At 47.1% G+C, this 18,056-nt stretch overlaps 1 protein-coding gene and 1 long non-coding RNA gene across 2 annotated transcripts in view; both read left to right on the top strand.

The window, feature by feature from the left end:
• Window positions 1-8,835, top strand: part of LOC122394460 (protein krasavietz-like) — a 127,985-nt gene extending 119,150 nt beyond the window's left edge. Inside the window, exon 11 of the mRNA XM_043391349.1 lies at window positions 8,482-8,835. Coding sequence (XP_043247284.1) covers window positions 8,482-8,501 — 20 coding nt within the window. The 3' untranslated portion in view covers window positions 8,502-8,835. The remainder of the gene's footprint in view (window positions 1-8,481) is intronic.
• A 7,581-nt stretch (window positions 8,836-16,416) lies between these two features.
• LOC122394463 lies at window positions 16,417-17,402 on the top strand. Its single transcript, XR_006258875.1, has 2 exons — window positions 16,417-16,880; window positions 17,268-17,402. It is a non-coding gene; the product is annotated as an uncharacterized LOC122394463 (long non-coding RNA).
• Window positions 17,403-18,056: the final 654 nt, after the last annotated feature.

Raw genomic sequence — 18,056 nt, 5'->3', positions numbered from 1 at the left:
ACCAACCCCCCCCCCTGCATGGGCGAAGGTGGCAGATCGCCGTTTACGGGCGAGGGTTAAGCAAAAAATAAAATATGAGGGTGTACGGCTTTGGTCGATCTATCGTACCCCATATCGACACCTTTTTTTAAACCCCACATCTGTTCTCCGGTGAATTTCCGGGAAGCACGAAAGATCTCTTTTTAGAAGTGTCCAATCGTCCGATCCTGATCAAATTTGTGTGTTCGTAAGCTTGCTCTGACGTTGCTTGATCTGCCAAGACAGACAAACTTGAGAAAAATCGAGTGACTGTACCTTTTTTGAAGGTTTCTAAACAACTTGTCTGAACTTCACGGGAGAACAAATGTGGGATTTAAAAAAGGTGTCGATATGTGATACAGGGTGTTCTAAAAAAAAGTGAGCCCCCTAACTAAGATCGACTGTATCTCCGCAACCGTGTATCCTACAGCTTTGGAAAGCCGCTCATTAGAAAGAGCAATCGAATTCCATCCAGATAGGTCGTAATTCTGTTACATAGCTTGCACAACACGACCAGCATTGTGAAAAGCACAATTCAATACCAAATTCTTAGTGAAATATTTAGCGGTAACGGATATGGTTAAAATTTCTTCACATCTGACTGCATATTTCAGTTCACGTGCTTTTATTCATTCTTCGCGCGTGAACTTTTATCATAAAAAATGAAGACTGAATGGATGACCTAGTTCAACCAGTATTTTGACCACTCCAATATCGGTCGTGCGTTGCCGTCAGCAATACACGTTTACCGCCGTCGCCGTGTTTCACCCGATCTCGCAACACATTTTGTTCTGGTCGTTCTCGGTGTAATACGTAATCATTCAGAGCCACACTAGGTAGCCTACTAGAACCGAAATTGACCGTTCTTTCCAACAAGGGGTCTTTCATTATCGTAGGCCATACGGTTTTGGAGATAAAAGCAATAATAGTTAGGGGGCATACCGCCGTCGCCAAGTTTCACTCGATCTCGCAACACATTTTGTTCTGGTCGTTCTCGGTGTAATACGTGATCATTCAGAACCACACTAGGTAGCCTACTAGAACCGAAATTGACCGTCCTTTCCAACAAGGAGTCTCTCATTATCGTAGGACATACGGTTTCGGAGATAAAAGCAATATAAGTTAGGGGGCTCACTTTTTTTTGGAACACCCTGTATAACACGTACCGATGGTCTACTCTAGGAAGTTGTAGCCCGATATCTTCCAAAATAGCAAAGTTATTTGCTTTGTAGTCAACATTGCACCGTAATCAAGATTGCAAATCCATTTTTCAGTACGTGAGATGATGTTTTTCGTACTCCAGCGTAGATGGGTAGCCATACGGCTTCCACGGTTGACAGTGATGACGTCAGTCATCTTTTGCAAACTCGTTAAAGATTTGGGCTGTACGGGGATTCGAACCCCGGACCTTTGGATTAGCGCTCCAATGCTCCAGCGGATAAAAACAACACCTGAGAATCATTTTTCAGTACGTTTTTGACATCGTACACCACACCAAAATGAATAACACCATCGTTTTCCAGAGTTCAAACTGCATCTGATGCACCTTTTTGTGACAATCTCAACCTCAAAATTTGATCTTTTTACGTGAAGTGACCAGACCTCAGTTTTATTTAGCTGAAAATGGTCCCAAATTACACAGACAACACTGATTTTGTAAGCAATGAAAATGGATCATAAAACATGTCTCACGTGGCCGATGCGTGATAAAAGTTTCCGTGACCTAGTATGACCTAGCCTTGATCTGAAAAAAACAATCAGAATACAAGTTCGGTATCCTCCGGGTATCTAAGCATCTATTCACGAGTGTGTAAACCAAAAATGAGTCCAATCTGACTTGTAGCCGGCGCGGCCACAGCCCAAATTGTGAACAAACCAAAACGTTGATAATTTTTACTTTGACCTGACCAGTGACGTCATCGGTGACTTATAGGTAAATTAAAATAGGTTTCGCTGGACAGTTATTCCAGGACTTTCATATGCCGTTTGAATTTTGACAATCGGCCCAGTAGTTTCGAAGTCATGGGCGTTGTGAATACCCCCCCCCCCCCAGTGAGGCCCTGGTTAAATCGTTGTACCCACTACTTAGCACCAATAACCTATTGGCAATGTCAATAGCGTCATCAGGGTACATTTGGCTAGTTTTGAGGTGAGTGTTGGCTCACTGGACAGTGGATAAGACTGTTGTTTCAGGCAATTTCAGTGTTGTTTTGGTAAAATGTGTACATACCAAATTGTAATCCATAACTTTTTTTTATAAATTTAGCTCGAATGTTTTGAATGGACGGATTGACAGAGCCGGAACCCACGCTAAGCAGAGCTTGTTGCGTAGGCCCCGACCCCTACCGTCCGATCGCGCAATTCCGGGTAGCGGGAGAATTTAGATGCCAAAGTTTAACGTGCCCTTCAAAGCCGGACACGGCCTGTCCCACTCAACTGACTTCAACTGGCTGCGGCTGCTCCCACCAACCGCAGACCATCCCCGTCAGGAGTCTCAAATATCGAGCGCCGGAGCGTCTCGAACCCGGGCTCTCACTACCGGGAGTTCAATGCTCTACCAACTGAGCTACGGGACAGGCTGCTGGATAACGTGGAAGCTCATGAGACGCTCTGGCAGTGGCGTCACATAATCAGCTTCTTGATCGCCTCTGACGCCACGGGCCAACTTTTTGAGCGTTCAAAAAGTTGATTATTTTCCTGAAGTAAGCCGGACCGAATTGGCGCTGTTACCGTGATAATTCTCCTCGCGTTGTGTTTATTTTAACTTAAATACTTAATGTTTGACAATACTGTGCTTCAAATTAACTTAAATGCTTAAAGTAAAAAACACTACATATTGTCCTGCTGTTGTCTCTCTCAACTGCTCTCCTTTATTTTTCACTCGAAATTATTCTGGCGCGTGGACAGCACTCGCGCACATACTGCTCACATTTCCTCCTCCCACCACTCAGATGACTCCATCTTCATCCAGAAATGGACTCAACTGTTTCACACTGCTTCGCCGGCAGGCTTCCTGTGCCGTTGTGCCGATCGTCGCCGCTCGTTCGAGTTGCTCTCTTTCTTCTGGGAACGAGTCCTTTTGAGCCTGACGCACCCAGAACTTCTCTGCTTCCAGTATCTCCTCTGGCTTCAGTTCCTTGTCCAGTTGAGTTCTGTTCGCAGTTTCCCTCCGCAGCACTTTCACGAATCTCCGCACCCAGGCTGTGACTCTCAAAAGCCTTGTCCAGCTTGAGAAGTCCTCCGGGTTGAGAAGTCGACAGCTGGGACCTGACGGAGCTCTCACAGCAAAGCACTCACTGCTTTTCGGGTCCTTCTTGAACTCAGACTTGTCGAACTGCTCCGCTTGAAAAATCTTCTTCGGTGGCCACTCGTTACTGTCTTCTAGCAGAAACTTGGGCCCTTCCATCCAGAGCCGACTCTCTTTCAGCTCACTAAAACTTAAGCCTCTGGTAGGCGCATCTGCCGGGTTGTCTGTCCCCGACACGTGCTGCCACTGTTTACGTGACGTCACCTCACATATCTCTGATATCCTGTGGGCGACGAACGGCTGAAAGCGGCGGACTTCATTCCGAATCCAGCACAGCACGTCCATCGAATCGGACCAAAAGTGCACCTCTTCTAGTGTCTTGTTCATTGCTGTGCACAGCGTCTTCACAAGCCTCAACCCTAGCAGGGCGCCCATGAGCTCCAGTCTTGGAATAGTTTGGATCTTCCCTCGTGGCGCTACCCGAGCGCGAGCCAGCGCGAGCTGAGAAGCTCGTTTACCTTCACATTCGGAGACGACGTAAATAGCGGTGCCGTAGGCCTTCTCCGAGGCGTCACAGAAGACGTGAATCTCCTGGAGGGTAGCGTCTGGGAAAGGATGAATACATCTTGGCACTGAAAGGCTGCTGAGCTGCAGTATATCTTTAAACCACTCACGCCACTTCAGCTGCTGGTCACTTGGCAAGGCGTCATCCCAGTCTGCTCCGCTGTTCCACGTCTGCTGAAACAGCATCTTCGCTCGAATGGTGAGCGGCACGAACAGACCGAGCGGATCGAAGACGGATGCCATTTCCCTGAGGCACGCTCTTTTGGTCAGTTCTCCGCAGAGGCCTCCTCGCTTTGACGTGTCTATGGACAGGCGATCTTCATCTGCTGACCAGACTACTCCAAGCGTCTTGGTTGGTACCGAGCCTTGATCTTCGAAGAAGTGCTGAGAGCTGACTGCTCTGTCTTCGATGGGGATGGCCTTCAGCACACTCGCATTGTTAGACATCCATTTCTTGATCTTCATGCCACCATCTTCCAAAATGGTACTGACCTGCTTTCTCGCCTTTACAGCCTCGTGTTCGGTTCGGAAGGACTGGATGCCGTCATCCATGTAGAAATGCTTCAGTAGCACCTCAGAACCCAGCGGAAACGCGCTGGCGTGCTTCTTGGCGTTTTCTTTTAGCACGAACTGTGCGACGAATGGAGCGGCCGCGTTTCCAAACCGCCATCTGTTTGACTCGTATACGGTGGGCTCCTCGTCCTTCATGTTTCTCCACAGTACTCGGTGATACTTGCGGTCATCCGGAGCCAGCTCGACCTGCAAGAACATCTCGCAGACGTCACCGATCAGTGCGATGCGATGCAGTCTAAATCCGAGCAGTGTCTCGACCAGGTCAGTATAAAGAGACGGCCCTGGGAGAAGCTGTGAATTCAGGCTCACTCCCTGATACTTTGCGGCTGCGCCTGCATCGTACACTATTCGGACCTTTGTCGACTCCTTTTCTTCTCGGACGACTGAAAAGTGTGGTAAAAACCACTCTTTTTCACCACTGTGCTCTCTTTTGGATGCGAGGATTTTGCTCATGTAGCCCTTCTTGACGTACTCTTCAAGAATCGCACCATACCTGGCAGGCAGGTCGCCTCCAAGTCGCTTCAGGGACTGCTCAAGTCGAACAAGACGCTGCATCGCTGCTTCATAGTTGCTGACCAGCTGAGGTTCCTGATCCCTCCATGGCACAGCTGCTTGATAGCGGCTACCGTTGTACACCAGCGACTTCGAGACCTTCTTTGTTGCTTCCTGTTCTTCACGTGACATCAGACTTTCTTCTGATTTTCTAACTTCAAGTACCTCTAGGTCAGTCATGCACTTGATTGCTTCGATTTCTTCTTTACATGTTGTCTTTGAGACGTGCGTCCTCAGAGTTCTGGAAAAGTTCGACATGTTCTCCCTCATCTTCAGCGCAGAGGATCCATGTTCGGCGAACTTCTTAATCGCACCGAATGCCGTCCACCCCAGGGGAGTCAAAACTGCCACTGGGTCGGAATCGGCGCCCTTCACGGTCTTCAGAGGCACAAATAGCGGGGTCGTCACCGCACAGAGGCCGATCAGAATGTCGACACTGCCGCCACTCATTCTCGGAAATGGTACGGTCTTCATGTGCGGCCACTGGCTCTTCACCGTGTTCCAGTTTGTACGCACTGATGCACCATCGAGGCTTGAAATCACGTGGACTTTGATTTCTGCTTCATAGGCGCTGTGCAGACTTGAAAGCTGCACATCCCCCGTCTTCATGCTGACGTCTTCTTTTCCATTCACTGTGCTGAGCTGCAGCACTTCTTCTGGTCCATCGAAACCCAGCTCGCCTGCAGCAGTCTTAGTAATGAAGGAGGCATCGGAGCAGGGATCGAGCAGAGCGTTGAGAACGACCGAGCGGTTCTTGTGTTGAACCAAGACTGGTGCCACCTGGAAGGCTATCTTCCCGTGTGTGGCTTCTTGCTCTGCAGTCGCTGTCTTGTAGCTTGAGCTCTGATTGGTAGCCCTGCTCGTAGTACCACTGCCACTGGCTCCACTGGTCTGCTGAGATGGATGAAACTCGTTTATATCAGCCGCATTCTGCCACCTCGCAGGCTGGTCTCGGTTCATGGCTGTCTGCCGCTGCTCTTGCTCCTGCCGTTCAGCGTGGAGGAGAGTATGATGACTGCCGTTGCATCCATCGACTGTGCATCCTGGGAATTTCCTGCAACTAGTCCCGCGGTGTCTTCCACTGAGGCATCTGAAACAAATTCTCTCAGACTTGCAGAGCCTATATCTTTTCGAAACGTTCCAGCTCTGGAACTCTGCGCAATCATGTAGCATATGACGCGCTTTGCATGCCACACAAACTGTCTGCTCTTCACCATTTTCATGCTGTCTGCTGATCCTGTTCGTAGCGTACTTTCTTTTCCCACCAGTTTTCTGTTTTCCTGGTTTTGTTTCGTCTCCGGTCCTCGCCATCTCCTTCGCTTTCTTCTCGCATCGTGCTTCCTCTGATAGCCATTCGGCGAAGTTACCGAAGTTGTCTTCCTGGCCTGCGGTTGTCAGCCATCTTTGGTAGTTCTTTATGTACGAATGGTGCAGTTTTTCGGCCACCAAGATGTAGTATGCCGACACATCTGATAAGTCGTCGACTGAGCCACTCTCCTTCAATAAAGTGATAAGGCAGCTCACTTTATCGGCATACTGCTCCAGGCGCCTGGTGTCTCCCTCGGCGATGTTGGAGAACTGCCGAATGTCATTGAGGCCATGTCGGATCCGTCTTGTTTTTCCGCCGTACTTGTCTGTCAGGGCCTCTCTTGCCTTTGCATAGCCCATCTCAGATGGTTTGTAGCCCTCTACGAGCTTCAACGCTTCGCCAGAGAGGCTGTTCTTTAGGTAGAGCATCTTCAACTTTGGATCAATCCTTGAGGTTCCAATGAACGCGTCAAAAACCACCTCCCAGCCTTCGAACTTGGCGATGACTCCCTCGAACACTGGTAGTCCGGGTTGCTTGATGCCCTTAACGGAGACCTCCACATCCTGTTTTGTCTGTTCTTTGTCCTTTTCGGTCTTTTTCCTGGAGACTGTCATGATGAGGTCTTCACAGGCGTCAGTAAATTGGTACGCATCCTCCATGAAAGTCTCCGCTTCTTGGTCTGTCTCTAATATGTCGCAAATGTTCTCACTGACCTCCCTGATCGTCTTCAGCTGTTCCTTGAGTTGATCACCTTTATGCTCGATGACACTTCTTTCTCCATCATTGCTTAAAAGCTCTTCAATTTCCAGCTTTTCTCCGTCATTGCTTAAAAGCTCTTCAATTTCCCTCTTCAGCTTAGCAGCTCGGGCTTTGTAAGCGTTCTGCCTTATTCTTAACTTCGGCTCGTTCATTCTTAAATCCGGGTCACGGCACCAGATGTTACCGTGATAATTCTCCTCGCGTTGTGTTTATTTTAACTTAAATACTTAATGTTTGACAATACTGTGCTTCAAATTAACTTAAATGCTTAAAGGGAGATAATGACCTTTTTCCACAAAATCTGAGTTAGGACCATTTTCTGACAAAACACAACAAGTTATAATGTAAATTAAAACCATTTTGCTCAATTCGGTACCTTGCCGCAAATATCTCAACTTGAAGTCACGTTAGCGGGGAGCGCTGAAAATGACCGTTGAATAAGTACTTGCATCACTTTTTGGTACTTGCATGTAATTTTCTAAAATGAGCGTATTCCTTACATTTGATCTTCATCACATCTAGTTAGTTAATGGTCGTCTATAGTGCCTTCAAAAGATATTCATGGTTTGGGGGTGGTTTATGTCTAAATTTACGCAACTATTTTTCCTGTTCATCAGCTGACGCCATATGCTGCTATTTTAGTAGCAACGACTCAATTTTGAATCGATCCCGCCGACTGCACAATAAAAGAAGATAGATACAACACTTTTGCGGCATCACTGAAAAACTTATGCAGTACTGTTATCAAAATTCTCATAACACCGTTCGACAAACCTGAAGTCTTTTTGAAATAAATATGCTTGTATTTTTCGCTTCAGGCTCTGACGCCAAAATAATGAATTTCGTAGTCGCAATCGCAAGATTTGGCTGCGTTTCTGGCGCATGCCGTTCATTTGTGGCGCAAAATAATGTAAACAGTGTCATTTCTCTAGGCACTATGTACCCCCGAATTAGAATCTAATTAATTCTAAACCGAATTAACTCTAATTCAAATTAGAATCCTTACAACCAAGCAACGACAAGGCGATAACATAAACAAAAACCCAAGCCTGTTTGAAACAAAAGCGCCATATACTGCGACTTTTTTATAGAGAAGGACAACGCATTTCGGTGGGTGTTACAAGTACTGCAAGTACTGCTTCTTTTTTGCAAAAATAAAAACCTTTTTCACATACGAAAATGTGCTAGGAAATTTTCATATTTTATAGAAACTACAGTAGAAATAGTATAGATGTCGAGTAATTTTTATTTAAGAAAAAAGAAAGCTCATTATCTCCCTTTAAAGTAAAAAACACTACATATTGTCCTGCTGTTGTCTCTCTCAACTGCTCTCCTTTATTTTTCGCTCGAAATTATTCTAGCGCGTGGACAGCACTCGCGCACATATTGCTCACATTTCCTCCTCAACAGGCGCCTTTTCTATGTGTTGATTGTTGCGATATGTGTCTGTGCTCCCCAGACTCTGACGAGGACGACTGAGCGGGCCGTCCCGGCGCCATGGAGCGCCGTTCTGCTGCCGCCCAGCCGACAGACAGGGCGGGCCGTCCCGGCGCCATGGAGCGCCGCTCTGCTGCCGCCCAGCCGACAGACAGGGCGGGCGCGCGCGCAAATTCCGGCTGCCGCCGGGCCGGTGGTGCATCCTATTTCCGTTTCGGCCACGCGCTATGATTTGTATTTTTATATACAGATGCGGCCGGGAGGAGGCCGGTCAGCGGGCAGCTGCTGGCCTCCCCCCCCCCCCCCCTCCCCACAAATTGACGGCACGGTTACCTGCACAGTATCTGGCGACAATACAGTGACTGCGCGCGGCAAACTCGGGCGTGTGACTGAACGGTTCACAGCACAGCGGGGTGTTCCACGACAGAGCGTCCGAAAAATCCTAAATAACAACCTACTGATCATATATTAATAAGATTTTGTCAAGGAGATTATCTCGTCCGGCGATTTGTGTTGTAACATTGCCCGTCTCATCCGCCAACTACCTGTAACCTTCCCTAAAAGATGATCACGTCAGGACAATCAGGGCCCTCTGACCAGCCTGACAGCTAGTGTCTTTCATACTACCGGGGGCCCCCTGTAAATAGCCGCTAGTGTCTGTGTCTGAGCGCTAGCGTCCCTCTGACTCCTCAGTAGAGAGGAAGCCCCTTTAGAGAGGAGGCTTGCTGTAGAGAGGAGGCCCCCGGGATCTCTTCCCCCCCCCCCTTGGCCAAATCCTATGTATAGTCACCAGCAGTTGCTACCCATCACCCCCGGACGGCGGGGGAGCAAGCTACCACCGCCCCTGCGAGACTAGCGCCACCATGCGCCAAGGAGTGAAAACACCACGTGACTGAGGCCACGTGAGGGCAGGGTCACGTGATGGAGGGGCGGAGCATAGTAGCTTTTGCGCCCGACACTAACTGAAATGCGGCGCCGTGATTGGGCGCCTTAGCATGAATGAAGCCCCCGGCGCCATAATCAGCTGTTCGCCTTATATGGAAAGTGAGCCTGTGCGTTTCACTGTTCTGTATTGGTTTGAGAGCCACGGCACCATACCAATTGTGAGCCCCTTTGAACGTGTCACCGCCCGAGGCACTGAGGCGACGGCTGTGCCAATGTAGCCGACAGCGCCAATAGGTGAAATCGCTGGCACCATTAAATGTACCGCGTGCGGCTCCACCCTGGAGACGCCCAGGCCGCTCATTCCACCCATCCTTCGCGTTCCAATATCGGCACCGTCTCTCCAGGAATGCATATCAAATTCACTCGCCCCACAGCCGCTCGAGGGACGGATATGTTCCCAGTGCCATGCCCAGTGCCCACTCCAGTGTAATATCCACACAAATTCTCGTTGCTCCCGATGCTGTCTGCATACAGCTCCTCCGTTTTGATCACGGCACTAACACTTCTAAAAATACGTCAAACGTGTCGCTCACCCCTACTGTGAAGTTAAACGGCGTTATCTGGTACATTACGGGGATTATAAATCACGTAGGCACACTACATCAAGGACATTATACTTCATTTGTAAAATCGACTTACCGTTGGTACCGCTGCAATGACTCCAAAGTATCAGAAGCGTCTGAAGGGACAGCCCTCAGCTCAAGCACAAAGTCGGCCTACTTGGTTTTCTTAACCCTCGCCCATGTTGGTGCAACCCCCCCCCCCCCTGAGGTTTTTCGGAAATAGTGCAAAAACGGCGGCGCGCAGCGCCGCCAAATTTTGGGTACCTTATGGGGCAAACCTTGCGCATCTTTCGATAAAAAAAATTTGACCGGGTCATGTCAGGTCACGGAGTTATGACGTCACAAAGGGAACAGCCTCCGGCCGGATTTTCACAAACTGAGTGCCAACGCCCGAGGTTTCCTGCCGGTGGTACGGACATCGGTTGATGGATCGTGATGAAACTTCCCATGCATGTTGGGGCAAGTATTGGCTATCATATGGTATAAGAAACTTGACCGGGTCAGGTCAGGTCACGGAGCTATGACGTCACAAGAGGAACAGCGTCCGGTACTATTTTTGAAAAGCGCCCGAACCACTATTTTGCTAATTCTTGTCACCTCAATGGGAATATGCAGCAATATTAGCTTCTATAGGGAGCAAATGGACATCCCAAATCCAAAAATACAATCAGATTTCAAAAATTTAAATTTTGATTTTTCGAATTTCTGCCGCCGACTGTGACCTTGCCGACTTCCGGCGCTCCCAACGCGCCATTTTTAGAGCTAGGGAAACGAAATACATACCAAACGATAGAGAATTGATCAAGGAACACGATAGTGAAGGTTTCAAGTCGATATCTCTCACCGTTTTGCCGCAATCGCCGCGGAAAGTTGAAAAAGTTTGATTTTTTTTCGGAAAATTTGACCTTTGACCGGTCAAAAGTAGGTCAAATGTTGACCTAGGACCAAAAAATATACCACCAATCGCGAGATCTCGGCGAGAGCAATCCGTTGGTCTTTTCCGCTAAGCTCTACGACGCTCCGTTTTCAAACGCCAAGGGGGGGGAGGTCGCACCAACCCCCCCCCCCCCCCCCTGCATGGGCGAAGGTGGCAGATCGCCGTTTACGGGCGAGGGTTAAAGCAAATCTTAAAAATGTCGGGCATGTCATTCTGGTGGGGTGACGGTTGGAGCTCCAAAAAGGCCTCTAACCCCACACCGAGGTCCGCAGTCCTCGGCACCAGTATGTCATCCTCGACGTTTCGAGCATTTGCCTCATTTACTGTGGACCAAAAACATCAGGTGTGCGTCCTGAAAACGGATTTAGGCACCACTTGTTCCACCTGAGGACATATCCTCATCATCATGTACAGGGTGTCTCAAAAGTTCGTTTACACATTTCCCATGTCAATAAAGCATATAAGAACCGGCCAAAAATCTAAGGTTTTGGTGTCCGTGTGTACACTAGACAAATATGCATGCTTTGACAACTGATTCGGAAGGTTGGAAACCAAACCCTTTGTTGTATCTCCAAAAATATTTGCCCATACCGATTTTCGTCACTCCTTCAGCTGCCGGAGGCTGATAAAAGGTTACCAGCTTTCAAGCTCTTGTAGGGGAATCCCCCGCAGTTTCTGCGTCGGATTTAGGTTTGACGAGCTCCCCGGCAACATCCGCTTCTCCCTGAAAGCCGATAGCTTGCATCGACACCATCCGTGAGCACTTTGTAGGTCTTCTCTGGCGCTAACTCCTTAATGAATGACTGGCGCCGACCTCCCAAGCACCATTTTCCTTTTCAAAACAACCCCATTCCTGAACAAATGGGAAGTGCCAGGGGCAAATTTTTCGCAGCATATCGTAGCAGAATGTGATGGCCATCTGTTTCTTAGACACATTTTGCAAAGTTTGCAAATCCCGAACGCTCGTCATTCCCAATGCCAAGATCTTCGCTAGGTTCCGGAGTGTTTTTCTCAGGAGAGGTTCTGCTTTGTAAACGGCCAAAACCTGTCCATCGTGCGGTTTTGTCCGGATGTTGTGTGTAAAAGAAAGCTGTTTGCTCCAGATCTGCCTCTTGAAACTTCGTTAGATAAAACTTTACATTAATTGACACTTTTGGAGGGTCACTTGTCCTCGGCATTGACGATTTTCGCATTATTTTCCCTCAAAATTTAGCGTTATAGATATTATAAACAATTTAAAATTATATTTTGTCTTTATTTTATGATGACCTGCAATTTTTGAAACTGGGTAACCTCTGTCTGTGAGCTTCTAGTCAGTTTTCAATAGTTAGGACTGCATTTTCAGCTGCTTTCCGGAGCACGAGTCTGCTGCGGTACAAGGGTCGTATAAAGCGCTGTTAGTTTCGCATGGTTTTGTCCTTCAAAAATTTTAGCCACCGTTTTTATTAGATGACCATCATGTTGTACTCATCCTCGCCGACACTTTGCCATGTGTCATTTCCGACCTAACCATTCCCATTACTCGTGAAGCAGAGTTTCTCAGCCGACCCGAGTATGCGACCTCCATTTTCATGCCTGATCCATGGTCAGAGGTGAACCCTTTTTGTGAGCTCATGAAGGGTCGAATGCGCTTGAAAACAATGAAGCTGCTTGAGGAAGGTTGTTACCAATGCCCATGCAAAATTTCGACTGTTAATTTCATGTTGATTCAGAATTATTGATAAAAAAGCATGGGTGGTACCTGTAAGCGAACTTTTGAGACACCCTGTATATATGTTACGGGCCAAGTGCGAAGGCTAGTCCGTTTGCGAACGGACTAGTCCATTCGCGAATGGACTAGGCCGTTTGCGAATGGCGGTCCGTTCGCAAACGGACTAGTCCGTTTGCGAATGGCCGGCCATTCGCGAATGGCCTAGGCCGTTTGCGAACGGACGGGTTTGTGGCGTTGCACTTAGCCGCCGGAAGCATGGATCCTCGGATTGGGGTACGATTCCGAATGAATGGGGGACCGCTGGTCGATGCAGGGGCGTCGCCGACGGGGGGGGTCGGAGGGGTCCGGACCCCCCCCCCCCCCCCCACACACACACACACATTCTTGAAAATATGCCGGTCCGACGCCCCCCTCCCCTCCACACACACACACTTTTGGCCACGGAAATCGATCAAGAATAAGATAAAATATTTTAAAAACGATTTTGGTGCATTCTCAAAATAAAATTGTCTAAATCCGAGGAGTTTTCAGTATTTGGTGGGGATTACTTTGACTGACCGTCCGACCAGATCCCCTAGTCGAAAATCCGTGGCGACGCCACTGCGTCTATATGTTTAGTTTGTTCTCCGGAGCAGATCTGCGAGCTGGCGCAACCCTGGGTTAAGGTCTCCACACACCTGGTCCATTCGGGATGCGACTTTCCGCTGAACCCTGCACAACGCGGAAATTATAGCAACGTGTTGCCGCTGGCCAGGCTTCGGCCACCGATCTAGATCTGGGGAGGTCAAATATCCCCGTGACCTTCGAACAGCGGAGAGTCGCGTGGTGTGCGGAGACCATTAGTACCGTGCTCCGGGCTCCCCGCTGATGACCCGACCTGACCTTGGTCGAGTTTGTGGCGCTCGATTCATTCTGCTATGGTGTGGTGTACCGGGACGGTGCGGCTTGTGTGTGGTGAGTGCGGTGCGGTGAGTGTTCGAAAAACTGTTGTGTTGCATTGCATTTAACAATACGCGCACTGTCACAGATCACGAGAAAACGGCGGCGCGCAGCAAAGCCAAATTTTGTATACCTTTTCTCCCATATTCTGCGCACATTGTGTGAAAATGCTGACTCCAGATGACCTAAGGTCAGGTCACCAGGCCAGGTTAAGTGACGCCGGTTGAGTTACCAATACTTTGCACGCATCATTTCGCACGGGACTTTGCACATGCGAAGTTGACTTGCCAAGTTGACGTCACTTTGCTGGATATTTCGCACTTGGCCTGACTTCGCACTTGGACTGGGAGCATAAACGCCCGTCCATTCGCAAACGGCCTAGGCCAACTGCAATAACGCACATGGACTAGTCCATTCGCAAACGGCCTAGTCCAAGTGCGTTATCGCACTTGGACTAGGCCATTCGCGAATGGATTAGCCTTCGCACTTGGCCCGCAACATATATAATTTCTGACAAGTCGTCTTTCCCTGTGGGGTTGTATATATGGGCAAATACGAGCTGGAGTCGTGGAAATAAGAGCCAGGAAGAAATGGGTGGGACTAAATGCTTACTTCGAAATCTAAGCTACGTTGCGGCATTGGCGGTTATGTGCGGCGTGTATGCCGCATGATTAGTAAGCGGCTCTCTCTCCAAACAGTCTTTCGATTGTCTGGAAATCGTATGCTAAATCCCGTACCTGTATGCGACTGGTGCATATAAAGGCCGATAAAAGAATTTGAATAGGCTCTGGCATGCGATTTCCTGGCTACCCAAAAAAGTCTGTTTCAGTCTTGCTATCAAAACATGACCTCGCCCGCACAGGGGGGGGGGGTTGATGCAACCCCCCTGAGGTTTTTCGCGAATAACTCGCTTAAAAAGCGGCTGATCGCGACGAAACTTTCAGTACCCTCGCATTGATCAATTTAACACCCATCCTGAAAATTTCATGACCCTGACCCAAATGACCTTTGACCTGTGACCTACTTTTCGAGACCATGTTTGGCCGGAACCGCGATTCAGCGTATGTCGGCTCGCATTAGCAGCGCGTTTGCAGTCTTTTCGTGGTTTCAAGCGTTCAAACATGTGATATGATGTTGCCCCTATGCATTAGGGTGGGTGTCAAGGTCACCTGAAGGTCAGGTCAGGTCATTGACCTTTGGTGACCTCGGTTCACTTTTTCGAGTTTGACATGTTTCTAGGTCAGTTTTTTTCGAGCTGAATTCGAATTAAGCAACCACATGAACGTTTACAAAGTAGTTTTGGTGCCTTCGTAACATGTTACGAGGCTGTCAGAGGCGGTTGACACTTACTACAAATACCTGGCAGGACCTCTACTGGTTGACCTGACCTGACCTAACCCGACCTGGCCTAAATGAATGAAGACATCATCTGTGATCAAAACTAGCATGATATTCGTGATCAGCACCCCGAAAAACCCCATAGCAGCCACACTACGACGTTCTAACAGGTCCCAATTTTCCCGCCTTTTGGGTCATTGACCTGACCTGGAAGGTCAACCGATGACCTAGGACCTTAAAATTGGGTATCATCGGCTTTCTCTCGTCACGGGCAACACGCTCGCTTTTTCCGCGAAGCTCTAGCTTGATCAGGAGCGAAACGGCAAGGGGTTATACCTTATACGTTCGCGGCTGAGTATTAATTTGGTTCAAAACAATGATGTAGATAAGTTAGTTATTTAAATCTAAATATCCTATGACGAGAGCGATGGACATTTTTGGTATGCAGTGTTATCCATTGAAAACAGGTCAAAGCTATTGAGTTTTTAATTTAGTGGTCGCCGCTTACTAATCATGCGGCATACACGCCGCACATAACCGCCAATGCCGCAACGCAGCTTAGATTTCGAAGTAAGCATTTAGTCTCACCCGGAAGAAATAACTTAGCATATGCCGAAGTATGCCTTTAGCATTAGCGCGAGCGTGCGGTAAAAGCTTTTTGGATTAAACCGCATAATGTTGAAGACAATTGGACAAAGGTTTCGGCCCATGGGCAAAACATTTTATCAGCGAACTTTTGAAGCATTTCCTGAGACGGAGGAAGGCGCTGGAAAAGAGGTTAACTGATAGAAATCTAACGTGAACTTACGTGTTGCATTTGGTCGCTTTGAACTATTGAACTGAGGCCTGTTTCACTAAAAACTTGTAATAACAAGTGTTTGTAGTTTACAATTCATAAGTATTTTTACCAACTACGTAAAAACCGATTTCACTAAGCTTCATCGCCAGTGGCACCTCCGATAAGAAAATGTTTGCAAATAAACTTGTAAACAGTAAAATTCTTTTTAATCAAGAACTATAGCATGTTAAAGATATTGCATCTTTTTATTAAATTTTGTCTAGTATTCATGTCAAAAGCTGCCTAATTAAATTATAAATAATGATGCTGTTGGAAAAAGATATAAATGATAGTTCGCATTATCCTATTATTGAAAGAAAACACGCAAAACATTTGACAGCAGAAGACTGTTGAATGCAATTATGACGCGCGAATGACAAAACATGACGATATTTTAATACCGATTATTTTGCTTCTTAGGGTGTGTGCTAAGTAAAAGTAGAGCATGAAACGACTCAACAAAGCATAGTTCTAAATATATGACTGTTTTGCATTATTGCACAAAAAGTATCAAAATTCCGAACGTCAGGACCACTGGAATTTCAGGTTTGTAATTACGATGTTCTCTTTCAAGTTTCTGGTCTTCGTGAAACAGAAAGTTTGCGATTCCCATGTTTTCTAGCAAACTCTTTCTTGAAAAAATGTTTGCAAATTTTAAACTCAAAATTCATGTCCAAAGGTTTCGTGAAATTCAAATCTCAAATGTTGGTAATTATTTCTTGTAAACTCAAGCTTTTTCTTTGTAATTACAAGTTTTATTTGTTAGTGAAACAGGCCTCTGATTGTAAATGTTGGTTTTCAATAACATTATATTTTAAATCCTAATGTACAGACATACCTATTAGTTAATCACCTACATTTATGGCGTCAATTTCATGCCTTTTACAACTGCAATGAATTGACAAAAAAAAAAACGCATTTCACATTGATCAGTTAAAACTTTATTCAAACTGACATGGGTAAAAAACCAAGCGCTCACTTCACAGGATGGTATACCTTCCACTCTTCTCTAACATTGAAAACGAACGTTACTCTAGCTTCTCATATGACATATGAAATAGATGTTCTTGGTTTGATATGAATCCAACTCAGAGCCAGACAAAAGGATGGAACACAGTGATCTTGAGTCGGCTTGGTTTATTATCTTAAGGTCATCATCAATAGGATTGACTGCCCTTACCTGATGGCAATCTTCGGACTAGCAGTCCCCAGCAGACGCTCTCGACAGACAGGGCTGTTCCACGTACCGTTCGGTCGCGTGGACACTGTGAAGTCAGGGTTCACTGTCCGTATCCCTGTGCTATGTAACCGCTTCTTGCAACATACACCCACCGCTGACATGTTGGCATCATCGGGCTCCGTTTTATCGGACATCCGTGAGTTTGCTCGTTCTCAGGGAACGTACATGTAATGTGTTGTCATCGTTGTGTGCATGTGTTGTGTTGTGTTACCTACTTTAAATTGACTGCCACTGTAAATGGGCTGCAAGGCCTGTAGTCGGTTAATGCAAATACAGAATACAGAATACAGAATACAGGTCAGGGAATATGTACATTTTTTAGTTCTTGATATTCGTTCTTGGTTTTTTCACTTCTTTCAAGCATGTACAATTGTTAAAGAAGCTTAAATATGGAAATTAAACGGCATATGCTAAAATAAATATCACACTTGGGCCGGAATGTTTCATTCAGGACCTCGGGCCATGGGTGTCGTTTTGTATAGGCATGGTAGGGCCCGAGCCCTACCAATAATTTTGGAAATTTAACATTATGCCTATGGCGTTGCGTGGAAAGAATCGCTTTGAATTGGCAAAAATTTACATTAGAGCCCTACCAATAATTTTCGGAAAGTGTCGCCCCTGCCTCGGGCTTTGTTGAATTTTCCGCCCTCGACCTTCGGTCTCGTGCGGAAAACTCAACAAATCCCTTTACCGGCCCCGTGTGATATTATATATGAATAAAATTAATCGTCTGTGAAATCAATGTGCGCCAGTCAGTTTTCTCAGTAATTCGGCTAGCTATTCTCGTGCTGTGTTCAAAGAGACGATTACAGTGAGGGTCGAACTTAAAAAAAAACGAATTATAGTCATTCTTACGCGAAAACAAGCTTACAAATATTCGGAATATTGGGGGTTACTGTACCCCCCAGGTAAATTATTGGGGGGTCCGGACCCCCGCGTACCCTCCTGTGGCGGAGCCCCTGCTTCTTGGTTAACTGGCTGAAAAAGCTAATTCATTTGGAACCGCAACATCATTCAGGTATGTTACGGGATCAACCGTGCAGGGGCCAAGGGCTGCATCCAAAGCTGGGGCTACTTTAGCGTAAT

This window comes from Amphibalanus amphitrite, unplaced genomic scaffold, assembly GCF_019059575.1.
Source record: "Amphibalanus amphitrite isolate SeventyFive unplaced genomic scaffold, NRLGWU_Aamphi_draft 000593F_arrow, whole genome shotgun sequence".
Taxonomy (NCBI): domain Eukaryota; kingdom Metazoa; phylum Arthropoda; class Thecostraca; order Balanomorpha; family Balanidae; genus Amphibalanus; species Amphibalanus amphitrite.
This window is presented reverse-complemented; position numbering and strand designations above follow the sequence as displayed.